The 24,592-nt window shown below is 52.4% G+C and overlaps 2 protein-coding genes and 3 non-coding genes across 7 annotated transcripts; 4 read left to right on the top strand and 1 right to left on the bottom strand.

Annotated features, from left to right (window-relative positions):
- The first annotated feature begins 6,841 nt into the window (after window positions 1-6,841).
- Window positions 6,842-14,332, top strand: RPS3 (ribosomal protein S3). The gene is made up of 7 exons (XM_064441547.1): window positions 6,842-6,951; window positions 7,813-7,943; window positions 8,200-8,293; window positions 9,515-9,609; window positions 10,495-10,682; window positions 13,069-13,265; window positions 14,261-14,332. Exons 1-6 carry the CDS (start codon window positions 6,922-6,924, stop codon window positions 13,260-13,262), a joined length of 732 nt encoding a protein of 243 aa, XP_064297617.1. The 5' UTR covers window positions 6,842-6,921; the 3' UTR covers window positions 13,263-13,265; window positions 14,261-14,332.
- Window positions 9,993-10,139, top strand: LOC135311658 (small nucleolar RNA SNORD15). Its single transcript, XR_010371272.1, has one exon. It is a non-coding gene; the product is annotated as a small nucleolar RNA SNORD15 (small nucleolar RNA).
- LOC135311657 (small nucleolar RNA SNORD15) lies at window positions 12,582-12,729 on the top strand. The gene has a single exon (XR_010371271.1). It is a non-coding gene; the product is annotated as a small nucleolar RNA SNORD15 (small nucleolar RNA).
- Window positions 13,479-13,615, top strand: LOC135311659 (small nucleolar RNA SNORD15). Its single transcript, XR_010371273.1, has one exon. It is a non-coding gene; the product is annotated as a small nucleolar RNA SNORD15 (small nucleolar RNA).
- Window positions 14,333-17,212: 2,880 nt separating the features above from the next.
- Window positions 17,213-24,121, bottom strand: SERPINH1 (serpin family H member 1). 3 transcript variants are annotated; one of them, XM_064441546.1, is made up of 6 exons: window positions 23,990-24,067; window positions 22,807-22,850; window positions 20,734-21,350; window positions 20,443-20,541; window positions 19,802-20,034; window positions 17,213-19,623 (listed from the first exon to the last, which is right to left on the bottom strand). In XM_064441546.1, the coding sequence occupies exons 3-6, from the start codon at window positions 21,314-21,316 to the stop codon at window positions 19,321-19,323; spliced, it is 1,218 nt and encodes a 405-aa protein (XP_064297616.1). In that variant the 5' UTR covers window positions 21,317-21,350; window positions 22,807-22,850; window positions 23,990-24,067; the 3' UTR covers window positions 17,213-19,320. The 3 variants fall into 3 exon arrangements, with proteins under 3 accessions (XP_064297616.1, XP_064297615.1, XP_064297614.1); XM_064441545.1 differs by lacking the exon at window positions 22,807-22,850 and having other exon boundaries at window positions 20,734-21,347; window positions 23,990-24,121; XM_064441544.1 differs by lacking the exon at window positions 22,807-22,850 and having other exon boundaries at window positions 23,990-24,099.
- Window positions 24,122-24,592: the final 471 nt, after the last annotated feature.

Raw genomic sequence — 24,592 nt, 5'->3', positions numbered from 1 at the left:
CTGGCACCCGGCCCTCCTCCTGGCCGGGCAGAACTGACGGAAACAACTCTGAATTATGTGTCTGAACAGATCTCCACGCAAGGAGGTACTTTGGATTGCTCATGCTCAAATTACTGTGTTTCAGGGGAATGGCTCCTTTCGCAACGAAACACTCCATGGGGAGGTGGCTCGGCACCCTCCCTTAGGGAGGTGAAGAGAGCTTCTGCCCTTGGCTTCTTGTATACGTGATCCTGCCCCTTCCACCGGGCCCGGCAGCACTGGGCTGCCACGATGCGGCTCCCAGCCCGCAGCGGGGCCTCGGCTTGTGCTGAGGTTTCTCTCCGTTTCCCATAGCAGCCCTTCTCCCCTGGGACCACCCCATTACAGGAGAGCTTCCTGGCCGCTGAGAAATGCGGTCGGGAGCTGACTGGCATTAAGTGCTTTATTTTTTTTCCCCCCCTCCTCCTTTAAATGATTTGGTTATTCCTGTAACAGCCACCACCAGATTTCTTGCTGCCGGGGGCAGCTCTTTCCTTGCAGAGGCCATCTTAGTCCCCCACAGCTCCTTCTTGCTGTTCCTCAGGCCTGCAGGTGGCAGGGCTCTGGCGAGCCCTGTACTGGCCCTCAGTCCAGTGAGGCAGGTCTGCCCTGACAGCGCAGGGTTGTAGTAAACCCTCCCGCTGGGGAACAGCCAGCCCCGGGCAGCCCCTCTGTTAGAGACCATCTATCAGTCAATAAATTTATATCCAGATGGATCCTTCCAAGCAGCCACCCCTTCCTTTATCACCAGCTCCATCCCTGCAGCTGCAAGCAGACAAGCTCAGCTGCTGTGAAAGGGGTGATTTTTAGAGGCAGCAGTGCCATCCCTCCAACACCCCAAAAAGCTTTTGGTTCCCCCAAATTCTCAGAGCCAGAGCTTGGAAGTGAGTCCATAGTGAGGCCTCGCTCTCGAGGGGCTCTGTTGGGGTCTGCCGTGGGTGGAGACAAGGCCTCTGCTGAAGCTGTCGAAATCCCCCCGTAGCATGGCCCCAAGGACTGTGCCACAGCTTGCTTTTGCAGGGAGAGAAATGGGAAGGAACAGGCTCCCGAGGCATAGCCGGAGAGGTGACGGGACCCAGCTCATAACCCGAAATCCCGCAGGTGTCTGAGCACGAGGGATCACAGGGCCGAGGTTTTACCTCGCCTCCCTCCCTTTCACCTAATTCCGTTTTGCATCTTGCTGTGCGAGTGCAGGTGGAAGAGACGGGACCGGGCTGCGGCTGCCTCGTGTCGCTGGGGAAGGGCTGTCTCTGCAGGGTGGGAAGGAGCAGGCCCCGTGCTTCTGCCCGTACCCATCTGTCCGCGTGCAGTTTTGATGACTCCGAGGCTGTTCGCTGATGCTTTCTTCCTCTGCAGAGCCAGCACGGTCCGTGGGTGCCTGCAGAACCTCCCTGCAGCACCGGCATTATTTTGCTGTGTGAAAGCAGCAGCAGCAATGGCAGTCAGAGACCTTTCCAGGCAGGACATTTGCTCCCAACGCCACCCTTTGCCATCGCTCAGGGAAAGCACGGGGTATCCCAAAATCCAGCATGCCTGCGAGCCGGGAAAGCTGCCGGCTGTCCTGGCTCCTTCACTGCGAATGGCTGCCAGCCCCCTCCTGGATGCTCTGAACAGGAGCCAGGTTCCCGGGGAGAAAACGCAGGGATGCCGGCTTAATTGAGCCTGTTCAATGGCCTTGGGCTGCCATAAACCATGTCGCTGTCTGGGCAATGAAAGGAGCTGGGGGGAGGCAGGACAGCTCCTGATTCCCGAACCTGCTCCGAGCCGGCTTCCCCTGCAGCGAGGAAACCTGCCGCTAACCCCCACCCCCGCCCCAGCACCTGCGAGGGGCCCTCGGCAGGGGCGTGGGGACATCCCTGGTGCCCAAATGCCATGACTGGGGGTAACATCCCTCCCGAGCATCCCCTGCTTTTGATCCTGCCCATGTGTGAAAGGAAACCTGATTTGCAAGTGCGAGAGAAGATCCAAGTGCTGCGTGTCAGAGCAGGGGCTGCAGCGGGGTTTTCATGCCGGTTGGGGGGCAGGTGGGATGTCAGAGATGCCCATCCTGTGCCTGGGAGCCAGGTGGAGGGTTGTGACCAGAGCCGGAGCCTGTGGCTGCATCATCGTGGCAGCCTCCGGGTACTAACCCCAGGTCCTCCGCAGCAGAGCAAGGCTAGGCTCTGCGCTTTCCTGACCAGCCCCGTTTATCCCACTCCCAGAGGACAGGGGAGCCCCGAGGCTGGTCGGGAGCAATCCTCTGGGGATGCAGGTGGGGACCCTTCGCTTTTGCTGCTGCAGCCTCAAGGGTTTTTCCATCCACCCGGGGCCTTGGGGACAAAGGGAGCTCCTTTCCCCAGGGCGAGGCAGCCCCTGCCCTCTCGTGGCTGGCTCCACGCAACAGCGGCAGGGAAACGGGGGACAGCGGGGCTGCAGTCCCCGAGGACGGCCACCCTTTCCCCTGCTCCCTCCGGCCCCAGAAACCCAAGTGACACCCGCTGCCGTTGTGGGGTTTACGGATAGTCCTGGGCCTGATGCAGATCCAAGCCACCGACTGGCCTCGCTGGGGCTGGGAGGCCACCAGGGCCCTTTGATTTGCTGGACCAGATTTCAGCTCTCCAGGGTGAGGGGTGTGAGCACATCAGAGCTCTTTCGGGATGCCGCCAGCCTCCGTTTCGGCAGGGATGGTGCAGCGGTGAATCCGTCCCCGTTTGGATGCAAACAGCATCTCGGAGCATCACCACGTATCTCTGGGAGCTGTGCTGGCTGGCTTGGGCTGCACACGGGGACGGCTGGAGCTGAGGGAGGAATCCCACGTTGCTATTTGTGGAAGGGACTGAAATGTTCCCGGCTGTGAAGACCACGGCTCGGAGCCCGCTGGCTTAGCCAGGCCTCGTCTAGGGGGGGAAAGGGGACATTCCCTTGCTGCCTAACGCCACCGAGGCCCCTGGTTTGTACCAGGGTGCAGCTCGACCCCAGCTCCGGTTGTCGATGCTGACCCTGAAATGCTGACACGACACATAGTTTCTCCTTAATAGGGCATGGAAAAGGCAATGCACGTCAGGGCCAGGCTTTTTGCTAATGTTGTGCCTTTCTCTGTCTTTGTATGATCCAGAAATACATTGGTTGAGCCCCTCCTGGGTAAACTCAGTCTAAAAAAAAAGATGATCTTGGGCAGATACTTCCTGCTCTGGAAGTATTGTGGTCCCAAGCTGGAAACCAGCAAACAGAGTGGGTTTTGTGCAGGTTAGGAGGGTCTTTCCTTAAAAATTGTTTGAGACCCTGGTTAACAGGGCCTTGGGCTCAGATCCTGTGCAGGACATCCTCAGCTCCCAGCCGCTTCTCCAAAGCCAGTGTCTGATGATCTGGAGTTACCCTGGGGAGAGGACCTCAAACACAGATGTCCCCTCGACTTGGCATAGTGCTGGGACTGTGGGTTCCCCAAGTGCCACCCCAAACCTGACCACTTTCGTGGTCTTTTGAGCCTGGCCTCATCCCCATACCCCTGCCGCAATTTGCTGCCCTCTCCCTGGTGCTCACAGGCTGCTGTGGAGCTGGGCTGGAGCAGGGAAACGAGAAGGGCTTTAAATAACCTCCTCCAAAATATATGTGTGTTTGTGTTGGATCGTTTCTGGGCGCTGGTTGACAGCCGGGCTCCAGAAACAGCGGGATGGGCCAGGGAGGGGGGAGGAAGGGACAGGGGTGAGGGAGGAAAGAGGGGAGCTTCTCTAAGCCTCTTTGCTGCCAGGGAAAATGCAATACTGCACCACGCTGGAAGGAAAAAGGAAAGCTTTCCTCAGAGCTGAGGTTTCTCCTGCTCATCTCGTGTCTCGGTGATGGGCTGGGGAAAGGTCACATGTGCATTGACGCTTGTTTGCACCTAGTGCAGAAATGCCATGTTGCTCAGTCCTGTGGTCCACCCAGATGGATTAGGGATGTTCGAGGTACATCCCTGGCCTCTTGGCTTTAGTATCTCCTCATAAGGTGACTTCCCTGTCCCCTTTTTCCTACCTGCTTTAAATCCTGGGCGCCCTCCTGAGCTCCCCCGCAGCTCTGCCATGGCTCCATGCAGCCCAACGGCCCCAGCTCCTCTGGAGGATGAGGCTTGGTGGGTCCTTCTGAGGGCTCAGGTCAGAAAGCACAGTGTGGAACAACCTGCAGGCTTAGATGGAGGGACAGAAATTAGGGTGCCTTACACCCAGGCCCATTTGTTGCAGATATAGGCTTGGATGAAGTGTTGGTGGTGATTTAAACAGCACTAGGAAGGGACCAGCACCTCTTCTGCTGTCTGGACGTGAGCTGGCTTTGTCTCACTGTGTCCAGGGGTGCAGATGCAGACGAGCACCAGGAGCTCACAGAGTGCCTGAGCAGGTATTTCTGTCCACACTATGTCAGCCCAGACGGAGCCCTGGGCCTGGGGGAGAGGTCAGGAAGAGATCGATGGAGATGTGGCTCCTAATTTTGGCCCCTGCTGAGAACAGCACTGCTGGAGTCCATGGACAGTAACTGGCACTGGAAGATAACGGAGATGAAGGGCGAGAGGAGGATGGGGCTGCCAGAGAGACCACAGAGGGCACTGTGTTTTGCAGCCTGAGAGTGAGGGAAAAGAGTGGGGGCAGAGGACAGTGGGAATAACAGGAGCAGGAAAAGGGGACTGGGGTGAGGGATGGTCTGTCCTGCTGTGTCCCTTCTCTCTGGAGAGATCGTAGCTCTCTGCAAAGGGTGGGGAGAGAGGTGGAAGGGTGGAGGGCGTGGGACAGCACAGCTTGGACAGGCCCAGAGAGAGAGGAAGGAGTTGGCTGAGGGCAGGGCGTGATGGTTGGACACACCGGGGGGGAGAGAGAGGTGTTTGGTGACAAGAGGGGACACAAGTCCCTCACCAGCAGCTGTCCTTGCAAAGTGGACCGTGGGTTGCTCTGGACAGGCTCTGTCTCGCCGATGTCTCTGTCATCCCTCAAATCCTGGACAAATGAATCCCTGGAGAAGACGGAGGAGGGAGGTGAGGAGAGACGCGAAGCTTTTCCCACCCTGGAAACCTCTCCACTGACATCTAGTGGCAAAATAGTCCTTTCCCCGGTAGAGAGGCGAGCTGGTTTCTCTAGGCGCTGCTGCCTCCCCACATGCGATGCTGGGGCGGGTGTTTGAAGGAGAAGCGTTTTACCATCGCTGTACTGGTCATACTGGTATTCCCAGCATGGTTTGCCTGGCTACGTCTCAGTGAGGCAGCAAAGCGGTGCCAAAAACCACTGGCACCAAAACACCTTCGTTGGTGCAGCGACACTTAACGGGGCCCCGGTGGGGTTTGGCCCCGGAGTCAGCACAGGACAAACCTCCACAGGGGTCTGGATGCGGCCACCCTGCTTGGGAGAGAGCTTAGACAGCTGAACGAGGGAACGAAGCTTGCGTGGGCTGGTAGATCTCAACCGTGTTTTATCTTTTCCAGGTTCAGTCCCGACTTGTGCAGCTTACTTCATGCAGAGGTGCTGCCAGACCTGTAAGCATCCCTTATCCGACCCTCTCCCAGGTCTCCTCCACCCTTTTGGAGATGGAGGATCAGATGTGCTCAGCGGGCATACCACGGAATTATTTACAGAGCCATGAAACGATGGTCTCCCATTTCTTCTTTCTTTTTTGATAACTCTAGCGTTTAATTTCTTCTTTTGTTGCGCAGACCCCTGCAGCATCCATGTAAGGAGCAGAGCTGTGCAATGCCCCTGCCTTCGCCTACAGCTGCTCAGTTTCTGTAAAGCCTCTGGCAAGGCTTTCCAAGACAAGCCTTACAGAAAGTCCAGCAGCTCATTTCAACCTTTTTTACCCTTATTCCCCTATATTCTGTCTCCTTTCTGGGAGGTTCGCAAGGCAGGACTTCCCTTTGCTGACTTTTCCCAAACAGACCATATTTACTCACTAGCACACGGGTATTTTCATGTACCAATTCTACCCAATATTATTTCTAATTCAAATGGCACAACCAAAGCCCTGTAATCCCCTACAATTCCTAAACCGTTTCCAAAAAAATCACCACTTTGCCCATCTTTGGCCACTGCAGAAGTTTCAAGCACCAAATCCCATCCTGCTGTTACTAATTTAACCCAGTGCCCAGACTGCAGAGGTGATGATCCCATTGTAAGAGGGGAAAAAAACCCACAGAAGATCTGCCCTGGAGCCACAACTGTCCTATTTACTGACTCATTTGTCTTGCAGCAAGGCACAGGGACCACAGCCCTGTTGCTCGAGATGCTGTGCACATACAGCAGGAAAGACGTGCAATTTTACAGTTAGCTATCATCCGTATTTACAGTTAACTGTAAATAGTTAATACCTATTGTTAAAATTTACATAAAGCAGCAAATTACTGAATAACAGTACAGCATCCTCTGGCAGCAAAGACTCCTGATGTTTCCCTGGAAATAACCAAATAGCCTGTCTGTGATTTTCACACTGTTTTCCTGATGGATGTTTCCTTCATCTGTGACTGCCTTTAAAAAAACAAAAAAGAGGTTAAAGGGACAGAAGCAGCCTGTTAGGAGAGGGGCTCGGCTGCTCCCCTCACGCCTGAGGTGGCCAGCTGCGGTACTGTGAGGGGAGAGCCCTTTAACCACCAAAACGGGCCTCCAGGTAGAAACCCGGGGTGAATTAGCATGCCGCTAGCTCCCGTGCCCGTTTATACTGGGTTTATAGCCGTTTTACTGCCGACTGCGGGCGCTCGCAGCAGCCTGGCAGGGCGGGAAAACCCACCGGCAGCGGGAGGGTTAAGCCTCTCCAACATGGCGGCGCGCCAGAGCACCAGGAAGACTACATTTCCCATCGGCCCCCGCCCGCGGACCACGTGACCTCACCGACCCAATGGGGAGCGGCGGAAGGCAGATATAGCCCTCCCTCTAGGGCCCGCTCCCTCTTTTCCGCCGGGCGGCGCGGCTCAAGATGGCGGTACAGATCTCTAAGAAGCGCAAGGTGAGGGCGGCGGGCCGGCTCGCTGCGGCCGCCGGGCGTTGTCATATCGGTGGGGTCGCGCCGGGGACGGCTCCGTGTCTCCTCGGGGCGGGGCGGTGGTAAGGGGATGGAGGCGGATACGGGAGGATGGCGGCGGATGCGGCTCGGCGGCCTGGCGGGGAACATGGCGGCGGGAGGCCGCGGTGAGGGAGGGCGCTGGGGTCCCTGCGCGGGCCCCGGGGCTGAGGGGAGCCACCATCTCCCCTAGAACCCTGCGTGGGGTTTGCACAGGGCTCTGCATGTGTGTGCACAGGGGAGGCGGGCTGGGGTTGTGCCGAGGGGCGCCGAAAGCTGATCAATTTGATCGGTTTTTCCCTTTTTCTAGTGGAAAGCGTTTGGTTTTAGTGACTCCCTGCTTCTGTGCATCAGAGGGACCGTGAGGGTGCGGGGCTGTGCCTGTCCTGGAGAGGGAGGGAGGCTTGGGGCCTGTGCACTGTCAGGGTGGAAGTGGGAGCCCGACCAACAGGCCCCTGTGGAGCTGGTAAAGGGATGTGACCCCTTTAAGTATTTGACATAAATTGATATCGAATCAAAATACCACCGCAAGACATAGCAGCAAGCTATGCTTTCAGCATGAAGAGTGGCTGTAGCGAGATGTGGGTCAGGCAGTGGTGTGTAGGCTCCTCCTAGAAATGAATTGGCTCTGGGAATTTCAGGGGAGATGATTTAATTTCTCCCCGCTGCTGCTTCCTCTCTGTGGAGGGAGAGACTGCCAGTCTGCAGGATGGTCCTGGGGTGAATCGCAAACTCAGAATATGAAAATCTTGTGTTCTGGCTGAGCACTTGAGCAGAGCTTGACTTGGTCCGTTTGGGTTTTTTTAGTTTGTTGCTGACGGTATCTTCAAAGCTGAGCTGAATGAGTTTCTGACTCGTGAACTGGCTGAAGATGGGTACTCTGGAGTAGAAGTCCGGGTCACTCCAACGAGGACTGAGATTATCATACTTGCCACCAGGTAACTGAGGTGCTGCTGTTGACTCACAGGTGCTGTGCAAGGTTGTAAGGGATGCTGCTGCAGACTGAAGCTTAAAGTGGTAAATATTATTATGGGAAGCTACATGGGAAAGAGATCCCAGAGTGTTATTTAGTGACCCAGCAGTGTTACAACCCCGGAACTTAGTTAGATGCTCAGTCTGGGAGGTCTTTGGGATGGTTTCAAGCTCAGATCTGGAGGTACTTTTCTCAGTCGTACTGTACTTTTTTGTTTCCAGAACTCAGAATGTCCTGGGTGAGAAGGGGCGCCGCATCCGGGAGCTGACCGCTGTCGTGCAGAAGAGGTTTGGATTCCCTGAGGGAAGCGTTGAGGTAAAACTGTCTCAGTTAAAACAGTAGTGAGCGGGTTGTGCAGTTGGCTTTGTGCACTGTCAGGATGGTGCCAGCTGAAAGGTGGTTTGACTTGAAGAGAACTTGGGGTGTGTTTTACCTGTTCTCACAAAACACTCATTGCATTGAAATAGAAAAAGCTTTCATGTTTGTGGTGTTTTAAGTGCTGTCGCTTGGCTGGTTTTCTGATTCCCCAACAAGGAGGATGCAGATAAAACTTCTTCAACTTGCCCGTAAATATTTTGTAGAGAATGTTGCTGCCCCAATATTGAGGGGAGAAGCTAGTCTAACAGGATAATCTTTGGTATTCGTGTGTTACCATTACCCTTATTGAGTTCATAATGCTTCTGTCCTTACAAAGAAACTGTTTTGGTGCTGAAAGATCTTTGAGATTTTTTGAGTATGAGACTGTAATGGAATAGACAGTGCAGTGACAAACAGGTAATTTCTGGTCTTTTAGTGTTTGAAATCTGGTGCCCTCACTAGTATGTTCCCCTAAAACAAAATGGGGGCGGGGTGGAATGTGTGGTCTGGGGTGCTGCTCACATTTATTCTTGCTTGGTCAGTGTTGCTGGATCACATTATATAGTGAAGGTTGCTGATTATCTCCAGCAAATGCTTCAACATACTGAAAGGCACAAACCCCTACAGAGCACATCGCGATTTGTCAGCTCTAGGAATATCGCGTGTGTGATTTGAAATGCCTGCGTCTTCTGAAGTTTCAGGCTTCGGTCAGTTGGAGATGTCAGATTTAATACACCTCACTCTCCCAGCTTTTCAGAAGCAAACCTTTTCTGAGGTTTGATTTTAATACTTAAGCAGACTTTATGTAACTGGTGTGTTGTAAAAACTGTGTCTCAAGCAAAGTTCTTGTGATTATATTGCGATTGAGGGTATCCCTCTCTCCAGTGATAGCTAATGTTCTGGGGCTGTTTGAAACCCATGGATGTTATAATAGTTTCCTGACTTTCAATATAATGTTGTCAGTGTGTCTCATCTGTGCCAGGAGTAGGAGTCAGGCACCAAAGGAGTTAAGGGAGTGTAGTGTCCGATGATAATGCTTCTCTATGTAAATGCAGGAGCACTAACTGAACTGGGTGTATAAGACGGGGCATAGAGTAGTATGAAGCTCCTGTGTTCTGTTAAATTAAAAGTTTCTTGAAATCCAGCCTTGTTTCTGAGTTTGCTTGTTTTCCTTTGTAGCTCTATGCCGAGAAGGTGGCCACGAGAGGTCTGTGTGCAATTGCTCAGGCAGAGTCCCTGCGGTACAAGCTTCTGGGAGGTTTAGCAGTGCGTCGGTGAGTAGAGCAAGATGAATGTGATGGCACAGTGAGGAAGTGTGGGATTCAAACACCATTTCAAAAAACCTCCTTGCCAGCTTGTCTTTAGTTTGAAAATTTAACCTAGTAGTGCTGCCCTTGGAGAGGGCAGTCCATGTTTTTGAGAATTCTACCTTATAGAAGCTTCTTGTTTAGAACACAGTTTTGATAGCAATTGCTAGATAATGTATTTCAGACATAAAAGTTGAAGTCTTAGAGTTGAACAGATCACAGGTTGTCTGACTGGTGTGCATAAAGCTTGCATTTATTTCTTTGTGAATAGATGGGTGGAGGAGTGAAACAATTTCAAGCCTTCTGGCTGAATTGTATTTCAGGTGACAGTGGCCTTGCTTTTCAGATCCCTTCGGTGATGATAAGATGACGAGTCAGAATCGGGTGGCACTTGCTGTGGTACCTCTGTAGTGTCATGTTCTGTGATGCTGCGTGTGGTTCTTCAGCAGGAGCATCCTGTCATCATTGGATGATTTAGAGGCATTTGTCTGAGAGGGGATGGGGAGCTGCGCTCCTGACGTGGGTGTGTTGGTCACCTTCAGTGGTGGAGCTGCTTTTGTGTTACAAAGAATGTGTCTTTGTCACAATTCCACAATCTTAAAAGGACCATAAGTCACAAGAGTTTTGTTAGGCTGGGTTTGACAGTGCTAGAACAGTGTGAAGGTTTTTGCTGCTTTGCAATAGCATTGACAGAGCTTTGGTGGCATGGGTGTACATTTGGAAGGCTTCTTAGAAACAAAAGTTGAAGTGTGATTTCCTGTGCTTAAAGTTGGGGTAAAATGCCTCCATGGAGCCATGTGGATTTGGCAAAGTGGGAGTAACGCTGTGGATGTTGCTGCTCAATCCCTGCAGAGCCTGCTATGGCGTCCTCCGCTTCATCATGGAGAGCGGTGCTAAGGGTTGTGAGGTGGTTGTGTCCGGCAAACTCAGAGGTCAGCGTGCCAAGTCCATGAAGTTTGTGGATGGCTTGATGATCCACAGTGGAGACCCGGTGAATTACTACGTCGACACAGCTGTGCGTCACGTTCTTCTCCGGCAGGGTGAGTGGCTGGGATGCAGATCCCATTAGAATCATGGAATCATAGAACAGTTATGGTTGGAAAAGACCACTTGGATCATCAAGCCCAACTCCCAGCCCAACACCCCCAGGCCTCCTAAACCATGGCCCCAAGTCCCACGGCTACACGGTGTTTGAACCCCCCCAGGGATGGTGACTCCCCCACCTCTCTGGGCAGCCTGTGCCAGGGCCTGACCGCTCTGGCAGGGAAGGCATTTTCCCTCACATCCAACCTAAACCTCCCCTGACGCAGCCTGAGGCCGTTCCCTCTCGCCCTGTCACTGGTGACGTGGGAGCAGAGACCAGCCCCCCCCTCACTCCAGCCCCTCTCAGGCAGCTGCAGAGAGTGAGAAGGGCTCCCCTCAGCCCCCTCTTCTCCAGGCTAAACCCCCCCAGCTCCCCCAGCCGCCCCCCAGCACACTTGTGCTCCAGACCCTGCCCCAGCCCCGCTGCCCTTCTCTGGACACGCTCCAGCCCCTCAAGGGCCTTCTTGTCCTGAGGGGCCCAAACCTGAGCCCAGCATTCGAGGTGGGGCCTCCCCAGGGCCGAGCACAGGGGCCCCATCCCTGCCCGGCTCCTGCTGGCCACACCAGTGCTGACACAAGCCCGGGGGCTGGTGGCCTCCTTGGCCACCTGGGCACTGCTGGCTCATGCCCAGGCGGCTGTCAGCCAGCACCCCCAGGGCCTTCTCCGCCAGGCACTTCCCAGCCCCTCTGCCCCAGGCCTGGGGCGTTGCCTGGGGTTGGTGTGACCCAAGGGCAGGACCCGGCACTGGGCCTTGTTAAACCTCACACAACTGGCCTCGGCCCATGGATCCAGCCTGTCCAGGTCCTTCTGCAGAGCCTTCCTGCCCTCGAGCAGATCGACACTCCCACCCAACTTCGTGTTACCTGCAAACTGACTGAGGGTGCACTCGATCCCCTCATCCAGATCATTGATAAAGATATTAAACAAGACCGGCCCCAACACTGAGCCCTGGGGAACACCACTCATGACCGGCTGCCAGCTGGATTCAGCTCCGTTCACCACAACTCTCTGGGCTTGGCCACCAGCCAGTTTTTTACCCAGCATAGAGTCCACCCATCCAAACCATGAGCCACCAGCTTCTCTAGGGGGATGCTGTGGGAGACGGTGTCAAAGGCTTTACTAAAGTCCAGGTAGACAACATGCACAGCTTTGCTGCTCAGTTGGTTCCTTCTCCCAGTGCTTTAGAGCCAGATGATCTCAACTCCTGGCATCCCATGGCTGCAGGTTGCAGGCTTCCCTCTGTCACCTGTGGGGTGGTGACTCCCATGGTTTTGATTCACCACTGGTCTTGCAGAGTGGTTCAACTGTGCTACCACTAGTTGTTCTGACTCTGAAAATCTGTTGTTTTCTTGGGCTTTGGAATTACATCTGAAGTAGAATTTTATTTGCATGTGTTACGTGAATGGGCAATGGAGAAGGGGCCTTCAGCAGACAACAGAATTTTGCATAGTCATCCCAGGTCATCCACTTCCATAGTGGTGGGGATTGAATGTGGCTTTTGATTTTCCAGATACTCTCACTCGTGTCCTGCAGCCTCTGAGGTTGGCAGAAAAAACAACTTATATATGAAACGCATATTGACTGAGTTTAAGAGCTGTTGGCAGTTTGGATTCTGGGGGTAGGCAGAGAGAACACTGGTGCTACGAGACCCACGAAAAAGCGAGTGTCAGAGAGTTGTCCCCCATAGCTGTGCCCTGACAAGTCTTCCCAGCTAAACCAGCCAAGCCTGCTTGCGCTTCTCCTTTCCCCTGGTAAAACGCAAATGACTTCTGCATCTTTATTGGCTTTATGTTAGTTAATTGCAGAACACCTGATGTAGGGACACTAGCATAGACAAAGCTAATCTCCACCTTCCCTTCGGTGATGATACGATGACGAGTCAGAAGGGGTGTCCTTGTGTCATTGCAGCCTGTTCAGTGCCATGTTCTGTGGTACTGTGCTAAGGCTGCCTTGGGCAGGATGTCCTAGTCATTGGATGATCTAGAGGCATTTGTCTGAGAAGGGATGCAAAAAAACCTGATGCAATTTCCTTGGAAAGCGAGCCGAGGTATCCTGGGAAAGGGTTTAAAAACTGCGGCATGACTTCAACGACATAGCACGTTTTCATCATAATCCCAGGATGCAGTTAGCAAAGGCAATGAATTGGATAGAAGTAAACACGCCAACATAAATTCACAGAAACTAGATTTTTAAGCTACAGCATGTTTGTGTTCAGTCTTGTCAGGAGATGGTTTTGATGCAGAATAACATATTTTGTAACCTTGGGGCTTGTCACTACTGAAGGCATGCTTGATAGTTTGTGTCAAATGAATGTGTCTGTGTCGTCCTGTCACTCTTTACAGGAGTACTGGGAATCAAAGTAAAGATTATGCTGCCCTGGGACCCAAGTGGAAAGATTGGCCCCAAAAAGCCTCTACCAGACCACGTCAGCATTGTGGAACCCAAAGAAGAGATCTTGCCCACCACCCCCATTTCAGAGCAGAAAGGTGGCAAACCAGAACAGCCAGCCATGCCTCAGCCGGTTCCCACTGCTTGAGGGGTAAGTGCCTGCGAGCGGTGGGAGGCAGCTTTGCTGAGGATCCAAGCAAAAATGATGTCATGCCACCAAAAAAAGCTGTCAGGTAGCTGGGGGTACTGGGGAGAAAAGCTGCTGCATTGTACCAGGTGCAGTGATCAGCTGGGTTGGGTTTAGAGTGTTGTCCTGGCCAAAGAGGTGTGGTTTAAGGCACCCTGCAAACCAGCTAAACGCACCCTTCAGTGAAGATGAGATGACGAGTCTGAAAGGGAATATCCTTGTCCAAGTGCCCTGTTTCGTGTTGTGTTCTACAGCATGGATTTGGGGACCTTGGGTCACAATTTGAGTGACTCAGAGGCATTTGTCTGAGAAGGGTTCAGTGCCTTGAATGTTTTCACATTGTACCACCCGCTACCAGTGTGCAGTTGGCAGCACAGGGTGTGTATTCCTGATTCCCCTCTCACGGGATCCAATTTGGGATAGACTTAGAAGCCAGTAACACTGAGCACAATGTGTAGGCTAGTTTTGTAAGTAAATAATCAAGGTTTGAAATCGTGTCTCCCTGAATGAGTAGCTTCTAAGACAGAAATTGATAGCTTAAAACTGTCTGAGACCTGCTCTGGGTTGTTCCCAGTGAAAACGTGCGACTTGCTGCTTTTAAGTTTTGCTCGCTTTCTCTGATCAGAGCAGTGGGAGGCACGGGGCCTAAGGCCTCTTCCAGAGAATTCCTTAGCTGCTAGTGAAAGCCGGGCTGCGTTGTTCTCTGACTGAAGCTGGCCTGGTGTGAACAGGGAGAGTTGAGGGAGTTTGCAGGGCCACAGTGAAACAAGGGAATCTGACTAGCAAGATCTGCTCCTGCGGAGAAAAGGGAGAATCATTGTCTAAAATGCAAGAAGGGAGGGATGCCATTTAATTTGAAAACTGGGAGCCTGTTTGTTTGTTCAGTGTTTTGGGTAGGAGAATGGTTATGGGAAACGGTTTGCCACCATCTCACTCAGTATTTTGCTTTTTCGTTGTAGGGTTTCTAACATCTGCAACCAGAAGCTTGACTGTCCTGAAAACATCTCTTAATAAAATCACAAAAGACAGTGTTTGTGGAGGTGCTTTTTTTTTTTGCAAGATGTATTCCAGGAACACCTTGCTCCCGCCTTTGGTATGGAAGGAATTCTGTTGCCTTTCTTCCAGCTTGTGTAATCCTTTTGGAGTGGACTTACCAGATCCTGGTCTAAAGAAAGTGGGGACAAAATGCTGATTTCTAGGTAGAACTGGAACAGCAATCCAGTGTGTAGAGGGTCACGCCTTAACACAGTGTGAACAGGAGTAGTACTGGTAGCTCTTCAGTCCTTTTCTCTGAGGTTTCCAGAAGAGGGAGCTTTTTTAGCAATGTCCAAAGCAGTTACAGTACCTTTTTGGCCTCAGCTGAAGTATTACTATATTCTACTAAATGCTTTTTTCACCTCTGTACATCCATTTCCCTTGACCCTGAGAAGATGCTCATTATGTGGCTTCCAGGGCTACAGACCATGTAGGAGCACTGTAGCTCCTGCTAGGGTCAGGTAACCTTAGTGGAGATGTGGGGTGGGGCAAACTTTGAGTAGGTATTTACACATCAGTTGGGGGGAATTTCAGGATTTCAAACCTTCTGTCCTAAGCTTTGAGATGGAAATACATTTAAGTGATTGGGGGAAAAAAAATTGTCTTCCTATGAGGCTTGAACAGACAGTTTTCATTTGCCACTGTATTAATACTTTATGGCTTTAATGAGCTGTAGGATAACATCGGGAGATCCTGAAGTTGATAATAGATGACAAGACTACTTATGCTATTGAAATGCATAGTCTGTAGGCAGAGATGTGTTTCCACTTGTGTTCCGTTGCTGTATGAACTCCTGGTGCTGGTCTTGTCTGCTGTGGCCAAGCGAAAGCCCTGTAGCTGAAGCAGTGAGACTGAGCATTTGGTTAAGTTTCAGGCAGAGACTGTACTTCTGTCAGCTTTCCCATTGTGTTTTCCGAAGTCCTGTGCAGTAACGGGAAGAGGCTGTTACACACATCGTAACAGATCGTGTTGTGCGCAGGATCAAGGCTTTGTTTTGTGCAGATTCTGGGAAATTCAGAACCTGTTTGTTGCATTAACAAAAACTGTACAAAATTTGCTGCTTAGGAATAGCTTTTACATCCAGATTTCCCTTTTTGGGAGGCTTCTCTGCGTGACCGAGTCAGGTAACTTAGGAACTGGAATTCCAAACGGATGGTGTCAGGAGCTGGTCTGTCTGCCAGCGTGTGTGGATGTGTGAGCCTCGGCCTTCCTGTTCCCAGCTTCTCTGGCAGGCCTCTGGGAAACCCGGCCTGGCTGGGAAGCTGGTTACGTCTGTCAGAGACAGATGTGCCTTCTCAGGGTGTCAGAGAATGACTCGGATTTCAGGTTTCTGTGCGCATCTTTCAGTAGAAAGCTTTAAAAAAAAGTTGTATGTTAAGCGTTAGAGTAAATAATACCCACATTTTTAATTTTTTTTATATGGATTTGAATTTTGAAAAACAAAAAGTGACAGACCAGCTTTGTCACTTTGTAGGAGCTGGGAATGTGTGAAAGCTGGAAGGCCTGACACAGTAGAAGTGTGGCACACAGTGCAAGGCTTTGCATAATGTATCTAAATTATGAAAAGTGCCTGTGTACTAGACGATCAGCTGGAAGTTTCTCCTGCAATCTTCCAGTGAGGGTTCCTGGAGATGACTCAACCCTCTCTCCCTCTGGTTTAGAACCCCCCAACCCAGTCCACCAGCCTATTAATCTCACAGTGCTCATCACTGGTAGAATAAAGAGGTGTTCAGTTGCTTGTGTGTAAGATCGAGAGATGCCCAAGTAGTGTGTTTAAGTGGTATTGCTTGTATCTCTTGCTGCATCCATCATGTGAGAAGTTGCGGACAACGTCAAGGAATATCCCGTAACGCTCGATGGTTGCATGTGTGAACTGAACACCTTTCTCACACGCACAGACCACTGCCCCGAGCTGCTGGAAGCAGCTGCTAAAGGAGGGGTAGGGGACTCGTCCAGTTCCCTCTCCCTCAAGGGTGCTGTCTTGCCTAGGATGAAAACCATGACTATTTAAAGCTGCTTGTAAGACGAGCTGGGGTAGGATGGGCTCAGGAGTTCTGGAGAGCTTCTAACTTCCTTGCACTGTTGCTCTTCCAGGTTGATGGTGTTCCTGGGCTGCCAGGGTTAGTGCTGGAGATGGCTGCTGCCGTTTTCTGCAGTGAGAGTGACCTGGCAAGCATCTAGTGCTTTTTCAGTCTGTGAGGAGCTCTGTGTGGCCGTGTGCGCCTGCCCACCCCAGATCTCTGCTATTTTGGCACAGGGAAAAGGGGAGATCTCTGTGGCTTTAGTTTTGCCTTTGTCTGAGTGCCTTTGCTTTTGCCTTTGTCTGAGTGCATGAGAGGACAGCAAGTTTCTTCCGCTTCCAGCAGTGGAAGGACATGGGCCAGCAGGATCTGACGCTGCTGGATTCTCCAAGGCTTCACTGTATTCCCACAGCGATGGGGGAGGTTCTCGTGGTTCTTTTTCCCTCTATCTCGACTGGATCTCAGCTAGAGAAGCTTTGGGTTTGAGGGTCAGGAAGGCTGGTCCCTGTGGCTAACAGCTGAGTTTTATTCCTACGCTGCCATATTTTCTCTTTAACAGAGCCATTTGCTGCTCTGTGTAAGTGTCAGAGCAGGGGCGGGCAGGAGGTCCTCATGCCTGTGAGGATGCTGGATACTTGTGCAGTTTTCAGAGAAAAATGTTAAAAGTGAAAAGCCTGCCTGCCAATAGCGTTCCTTTCCCATGACACGTGTCATGGGAATTCCAGTTTTGTTGTATATTAAGTGTAATTTTGGTCCATAAATACCAGATTAAGAAAGGTGCATTGGCAAGGAGCCTCTCTCAGCAATTTTAGTTGACTCGATCCAAACCCTGCAAGTGACTGTGACTGCCAGAGGTTCCTTGAAAAAGTTTTATTGCAAAATTATACAACTGTCACTGTGTGGTACAAGGACAATAAAAGCCATCAGACGCCTGCATCCACATGATGCAAATTATTCACAATATCCCACAGTGTGTTCTTGCCTTGCCCACCCCTTTTTACCCTCCCCCCTCCCCCCATCCTCCATAACATGCTACAGCGTGTGGGTTTCAGTGCGCTGATTCACGGGGTAGTACCTAGCATACACGCTGGGCTTTAGGCTTCCTGTGCATTTGGGGTACATCCTTGTGGATTGCCTCCTACCTCCCAACACGGTGGGGAAAGCACCTGGGAGCGTGATCTGGGAAGAGAGAGTAGGGACAAGATCTCCCATTCGGGCTGGCTTGGATAGGTATTAGGGCAGACGAGCTGTTCTGCAATTGTAAACCTGGAGAAGGCACAGTCAGGTCAAACTTGGGGGTGCAAACTGCTGTATTTTTGCCTGTAGAAAACAATAAGACTTTGTAGTTGTAACTAAATAAATAAGTGGAAACAGTCATGTGTATGGTCTTAAAAAATGCAGTACTGGGCTTCTGTGTAGCACCCTGACAGCAAGTAAAAGGTGGGGAAATAAAAGCAATGCAGCCGCTGTCCTTGCTGGTGTCAGATAACTGGCACTTAGGTTGTGATGCACAGATTTCTCTCGTTTCAATAATCTTGTCATTACTTGCTTTGTGATGTCTCTCAGTGCATAGCAAGGCTTACCTGACACATGCTTCAATGCCTAAGGGATCATATCAGTTACTTCTTTAAATAGTATTAACCTGATGATACCCCTTAAAGAGAAGATAGGAATAGCCTCCAAGTCCAGGCTGGAGCAGGCTGTGAAATGTGCTAATTATCAGACATAAATACGAGTATAACTTTATAAATACGTTTGTTTTTCAGCGTGCCCTTATCCAGGTCAGCCAACAGGGAGGAGAGGAGCTTCAGAAGAGGGTCATTAGGAAGTCGGGTAACGGCTGCTCTAAAGCTTTGTATTTAAACAAGAAAGCAGAAGTGAACCTGATCCACCTCCCTGTGAGAAACGAGCAGGAGTCCCTTGGCCTGCTACGGGAGCTGATAGGTACCAGCCCTGCTCATGCCTGGGAGAACCTTCACGGTGGGAACTGTCTCTTTCCCAGCCCTATGTGCTGATGCAGAAGCACCAAGACAAGTGGAGTTCCTCCGTTTGCCTGGTACGGGATGTTTAATTCCAGGTGTTGGCCCAAGAGCCCCCTTTTTGATCCCCAGAGGGGTGAAGCGCAGCCATTTCTGTCGTGCAAGCGCGTCGAAGGGACCTCAGGTTTATCTCTCTAGAAGCCTGTCTGCTCTTTGGCCTCTCTGCAGACACCCCTAAGCCATTTCTTCGTGAAGTGTTGTGCAAAGCTGCACTTGGCTTTGCAGTGTTTCTAGCTAAGGAGCTGACGACGTGCTGTGGTTGGAGCATCTAACAGTCATCCAGAGCAGGGTGAGGCAGGACAGAAGGTCACAACTCCATACAATCTCTGTTCTTACATGCTGTCATGGTCCTGCTCTGCTCCCCGGGCCATACAGGGGGCTGGACCGCAGACTTGGCCCTTTGTGCTCTGTTAAATACCACTGAAGGTAGAAGAGAGAAGCAAGGAACAACTGCAGAGCAGCCAGAGCAGTTGCGTGTGGTGCTGCGTAGCATCAAAGGGGGAGGAAAAGTAAGCGGCAGAGCTAAATGTGCAGAAGCATTTGAGATGGAAGGGCGGAGGGCTTGTGCCTTTGCAGGGCTGATGGTAGCAGCAAGGTTCTTAGCAGGAGGCTTAACTAGTGCAGGGAGGAGCTCGGCTTCAGCCTGAACATCTCAGCTGAGGATACCAGTAGCTGAGACAGTGCATGCCAGTTCCCTTCCACTCCTGGTGACCCTCTTGTGCCAGGCTCCCTCTCTGGAGGTGGGTTTGTGCAATACTTATTTTGGGGTGAGGTAAAGTGTATGCTGGTTTCTCATCACAATGCACCCTGGTCTGAATAGCACCCATAGTTCGAGAAGGATACAAAATAGTGTTTCCCCTTTTTTGAAGTCCCCCACTAAAAAACACACAAACCAAAGCTCTGGGGAAAAAAAAACAAGCCTAACTACAACTCATCACGCATCTTGTCCCCTTTGGGCCTCACAAGCCTGCCGATGAAGAGAATGGAGTTGGTTTTACTGTCCTTGATCATGAAGATGAAGGGGTGGTCAGCATAGAAGAGCTTGGGGTTCCTCATCTCTTCTCGGCCATAGATGTCAGCATCGTAGGGGTTCCCTTCCGTGTCCCATTCGAGAGCAGCAGCGTGGAAGACGTTGGACAGGTAAAGGTCTTTCTTGCCAGAGATCTTTGACAAGTCAGCCTTGGTTTTGTCAATGGCTTCCGTCAGGCCCAGATCAGCCAAGTGTTTCTAGGAGGAGAAGAGAGGTCAGCAACCTTCCCAGAGGTGACACAGTACAATCCTTTCCTGCCACGGTTAGACTAGCCACTGGAAAAAGGACGGCAGGCACAGAAAACCCATCATCCCACTACTCTCCCGCCCCCAAGAACTGTAAGGCCCAACTGTTTTCTTTAAGGACATCCTTTACCTGAAGGTCGTGGCTGACTTCCAGGACAACTTTAGGCAGTGAGATAGCCACTGATCGCTTCTTCATCTTGCCAGCCCAGGTCTTCAGCTGCTCCCTGTTCAGGAGTTTCTCAACCCTCTCCAGAGGCTCCACATGGTTTGGCATGATAAAGATCATGCTGGAGAGCTTGTGAGCGAGTGGCATCTCTACCACCTGGAGCTTCTCTGTCTCATCATCGTAGTAATTGTAGAGACCTTGAAATCAGAAGCAGGAGATGGTGAGATGTGGAGCAGAGGCAAAGCTACCCACAACCTTGTGAATTCACCCTGGACTTTCCCTGACCAGCAAGGGAAGTGAGTGTGAACACCGTTTTGGGAACTGGCCCAGCATTAGAGTTGGCAACAACTTAAAACTGCGGCTCTCATTTGTGTGATGAGCTAGGATTTATTCCTAACAGCCAAGCACTCGATAGCAAACACGGATTCTCTCTGCTCACAGAAAGACTGAATCAGCAGAACAAGCACGCTCTGCTTTGTTCTCTCTCACTCATCAACCGTGAGGCAAAACAATCTTGGAAGCGGTTGGTTGAAAACTGGGTGACGGAGCAGCGGTGAGCGTAACTCCGGTTGGTCTTGCCGTGGGGCAGGAGGTTGGCGACTTACCCGTGCGATGCATCATGGGAACTCCCACAGTGTAGGAACGGGTCACCATGAAGCCACGGTTGTCCACCATCTTATGATGGAACTTCTCGTCCCAGTGAGCTACAGGAGAGAGAAATTCAGCTTGTAAGAAAAGGGAATGGGGGGTAATTCCATTCAGCGTTCCTAACTACTCTGAAAAAGAGCACGCCTCCAGCGGACCTGGGATTTGTTCACCTTCCCACTTGGGCTGCTCTGTATCGGCTCAGGCTAGGCTCTACATCACCTGTATCAAGAATTGAAGGTAGAACTTACGCTTGAAGAACATGGCATTGACAATGAGGGCCCCGTCGGTTTTCTCAACGTCTTTCGTGACCTCTGGGAGTTTCCCGTCCGTGGTCTGGGCTGCCCACTCGTTAATGGATTTCAGGGCACTCCTCTTGTCTCGGAAGTTGATCTTGGAGTGCTCGTAATTGTAGTGTTTCTTGCTGCTCTTCACAAAGTCATCAGCGAAGTTGATGGAGGCAGGGCCGTACAAGCGGTTGCCGATCTTCCAGGTGACGTTGCGGGCTGTGCTGTTGCTGACCTCGTTCAGGAGCTCGGACAACCCGCTGTGCATGTAGTCGTCGTTCAGTTTGTCTGCGCTGAGCACCGCCTTGGCTTGGGAGGCGGTTGTGGCCTTACCCCCGAGGGACACGAGGCCGAGGGAGGAGGCCACAACCACGGGGGACAACAGGATGTTCTCCATGTTCTTGTCTTTTGCCATGGCATGGTAGAGGTTGAAGGCCAGCGTCGTGCTGCGGTCAGCCAGCGTTGTTGCCTTGTCGCTCAGCTTCCTGTCCTCCGAGGGCACGGCTGCGGCGAGGCCGCAGAGAGCAAGCACCAGAATAATCCCCATGGCTTCGGCAGCACCCGGTGCCTCTGAGGACCTGCTGGGAAAGAAGAGCTCGCCATCAGCATGATTCAAGCCCTCCCTGGAGCATTCAGAGACCCCGGGGGCTCTTCCAGTGAAACCTGCTCCAGTGATAGTCGGAGCGCCTGGATCACCGCTTCACTTGGGGTACAACAATCCCAAGTCCACACTGGGCTTTCCCCTGAGCAACAATTAACCTTCAAGAGCCCAGGCTGCACTCTGGCATGCAGAGCCTGGGCATTTTGAAGGAAAGCTTCCTTTTTAAGCAATTTTACTATCTTACTATATGTTCGCGTACAGTAAATGATTTAAGGAGGGGCCAGGGGATGGAAACAACAGATATTTCTGTTCCCAGAGTAGCAGGTCAAACCTCTGCCCTGGTGAGGAAAAGCTAAAAGCGGGATGTTTCTGCTGCCTAAGGGCCACAGAGGACAGCGCTGCCCATCGATCCAGGGGCTGTTGCGGTCAGCGTACGGCAGGGATCGTCCTCTCTGGGAACGCCGGCTTGGTACCCAAACGCTCAGATCTCCAGACACTAGATGGAGCACATGAGCTTCCACCAAGCTAAATCGGGGGGGCGTTAAGATGCAACGCTGTCTTGTCAGCTGACTTAGTTTTGCCTGTACAGCCCTGCCAGGGAGGTACCGGGACAGAGGAAGGTGGTGGACCCCTCCTTTCACCCAGCAGAGCCCCTTCCCAATATGTTAATGCGTTATGTAGATGCATCCTTTCACAACTTAAGTACATCTATCCCCAGTGTGGGCTCTGAGCTACCGGCTTCAATAAATGTACAGACTGACCAGTCCTAAATGCCATGCATGAAAGCTCCTTGGAGCTCATCCCGCCTGCCTCCGAGGCTATAACCTGTCCCCGGAGCTTCCCTCCCTCCAGATATCACATAGCTCACAGCAAACCTTCCCAGTGGCAGATCCCCAGGGCTTAAATTCCACCTTCACACCCAAAGTGAGCTTTTCCTTGACAGGCTGCATCATGCCCAAGGCCAGAGTGGAGCTGCATTCCTCGATCCTCTCCTCCCACCCTGCTCCCGGCCAGCCTCAGAGGCCGCTCCTTGCATGCGGAGACAAGAAAGGGCTGCAATGGGCAGCTTCAGGGTTAAAGCACATAGAGCAGGAAGCGAAGGGCCCGCTGGGATTACATATGGAAGGAAACACGCACGTAGCCTGAAGCAGAGAGTGCAGAGAGTGCGCAGTTGCACCAGGGACCCTTTGCCAGAGTGGGAATTACGTAGCCTCAGCGAGGGAGGCAATTCGTAGCCAAAAATCCTTTTGGGAGCAAGCCTGCCTTTGAAAGGAAGAGCCATCCCAGCTACCTAAGAGCAGAGACTTGTGCAACAGGCTCAAAACTGCCCTTGATGCACTTTAAAGGTGCAGACAGCATCGGGTGTGGCAAGCATTTAAAATCTGAGGGTTTTTCGTTTGTTTTTTTTTTTTCATCCCGTTTATTTCTAAAGATACCTTGAAACTCTTTCATAGTGAGGTCAACGTTTGCCTTTTTCATTCTGAAAGAAAACAGATACATGGAGTAGTTCTCGTGTGAGCAACGGGCGGCCCACACCACTTACATCCTCAGCCTAAAAACGGTTCATTACTTCAGAGACTGGCGAGAAATCTGGCCAGGCGTGCTGGGCTGCGATGAGTGACGCAGCCTGCGGTGGCAAGACGGAGGAATTTTGCCCATCCTTGGATTACGGCTGAGATTATTGGTGAATTCATGAGCCAGGGTGAAAATAGAGGGAATCTGGTGGAATGCGCAGCTGGTAACATCCTCTCTCTTGCGTTTGTATAGCCCAGCCCTGCAAGGGGACGCCCCGCGCCAACGTGGCATTCCGCAGACCTCCTCGGGGCTGTCGGGGACCCGCTCTCCTGGCAGGATTTGGAGGTGCCATCACCCACGGCAGCCAGGCAGAGGCACGGCACCCCCGCCAGAGCCACGCACCCCTTCGAGGACTGCGTTTCTTCCATCATCGCCAACACAAAGCCGCAGGACAGAGGCATGCAAGCAAAAGGCCATGTCCATGTCAGCAGAAGGACATCACGCTTTGTTAAGGCAGGCAGGAGGACAGGGTTAGTTGGTCTTGACGCAGGGAGGCTGTAGTGGGAGCTCAGCCTCCTGTGCTGGGCTGGTGCCCAGGGTCCCGGAGGCTCCCAGGCTGGGCAGGAGCAGGGGCTGGAGGCTTTCTCCAGCCAGGGCTGATCTGGGACCGTTTGGACCAAGTTGGTGCTTCCCTTATCCCCATCTTCTCTTTCTTCACCCCCTGGAGGTTTCTCTAGGGTGCAGCTTTGCTGCAACTGCCTCTAGCAAACTAGAGGTGGTGGGGACATCTTTTCATGTCTTTTCTCCAAAAACAGAGCCAGTTTGTGGGACAGTCTGTACCCTACACACATCCCCAATCCCACCTCAATGTCACATCCCCCCCACCATGCAACCCCCCCATGCAACTCCCTTTCCCCCTATACACCCCCTTTCCCCCCATGCAATACGCCCCCGATTTCCCTGCCCTGGGGGGTGGGGGGGGGCAGCCAGGAGCATGCAGGACCCCAACAGAACCCCCGGCCTGCTGCAATCTCAGCTTGGTCACACCCCTGCTTGGCAGCGGTCCTGCGAGCCCGGGTTGCCCCGGACCCCCCCAGCCCTTACCTGCGGCGGTGCGGGGCTGGGGCGCTGCTTTGCTCGGCTCCCCTGTGCACCTCGCCGTCCCGCGGAGGGGGTATATAAGGGGCCGGGAAGAAACTTCTGGAAAGTTGGGAAAAACCTCTCAAAAAAAACGCCTAGGGAGGGAGAGGAAGGGGAGGATCCGATAAAGCTCTCCCGGCCTCCCGCCAATGGCAGGGAAAGCCCAGCCCTGCTGCTGCTGGAAGGGGGGGGTCCGGCGGGGCTGGGGGGGACGCGTGGTCCCTCCTTCTGCCGGCACGGCCGGAGCTGCCTCTCTGCCTGCCCCCCGCCAGCCCTGCGCAGGGGTATGGGAGGCTTTCCCGAGCCAAAACAGTGCTTTTACATTTTTTTACGGGGCTCTGGGGGTGTGTTTTATCTGATTTCCCCACTCCTGGTACCTCTTGAGGCTGGGTGTGATTTATTTATCTAACCTTTTCTGGGGTGTCATCCTCCGTGAAGTCAGGGGTGCCACGACTGGAGCGGTCGCAAGCAGCAAAGGTTTAACATCTGGTTCAAGCCACATGTTGCCATCTGAAATGCCCCCTTGTTTGGTGATACCCAAGAGGACCTGCATTCGCTCTGCAGGGA

This window comes from Phalacrocorax carbo, chromosome 1 (assembly GCF_963921805.1).
Source record: "Phalacrocorax carbo chromosome 1, bPhaCar2.1, whole genome shotgun sequence".
NCBI lineage: Eukaryota > Metazoa > Chordata > Aves > Suliformes > Phalacrocoracidae > Phalacrocorax > Phalacrocorax carbo.
The sequence above is the reverse complement of the archived record's forward strand: the minus strand, read 5'-3'. Positions and strand labels throughout refer to the sequence as shown.

Bases quoted from the DNA above. Each gene is read 5' to 3' on its own strand.
- RPS3 (XM_064441547.1), top strand. From the start codon at position 6,922: ATGGCGGTACAGATCTCTAAGAAGCGCAAG. The intron at 9,610-10,494 runs GTGAGTAGAGCA...CAATCCCTGCAG, and splicing joins GGAGGTTTAGCAGTGCGTCG to AGCCTGCTATGGCGTCCTCC. The intron at 10,683-13,068 runs GTGAGTGGCTGG...CACTCTTTACAG, and splicing joins TCACGTTCTTCTCCGGCAGG to GAGTACTGGGAATCAAAGTA.
- SERPINH1 (XM_064441545.1), bottom strand. From the start codon at position 21,316: ATGGGGATTATTCTGGTGCTTGCTCTCTGCGGCCTCGCCGCAGCCGTG. The intron at 20,035-20,442 runs GTAAGTCGCCAA...TCTGATTTCAAG, and splicing joins TCCCATGATGCATCGCACGG to GTCTCTACAATTACTACGAT. The intron at 19,624-19,801 runs GTAAAGGATGTC...TTCTCCTCCTAG, and splicing joins AAGTCAGCCACGACCTTCAG to AAACACTTGGCTGATCTGGG.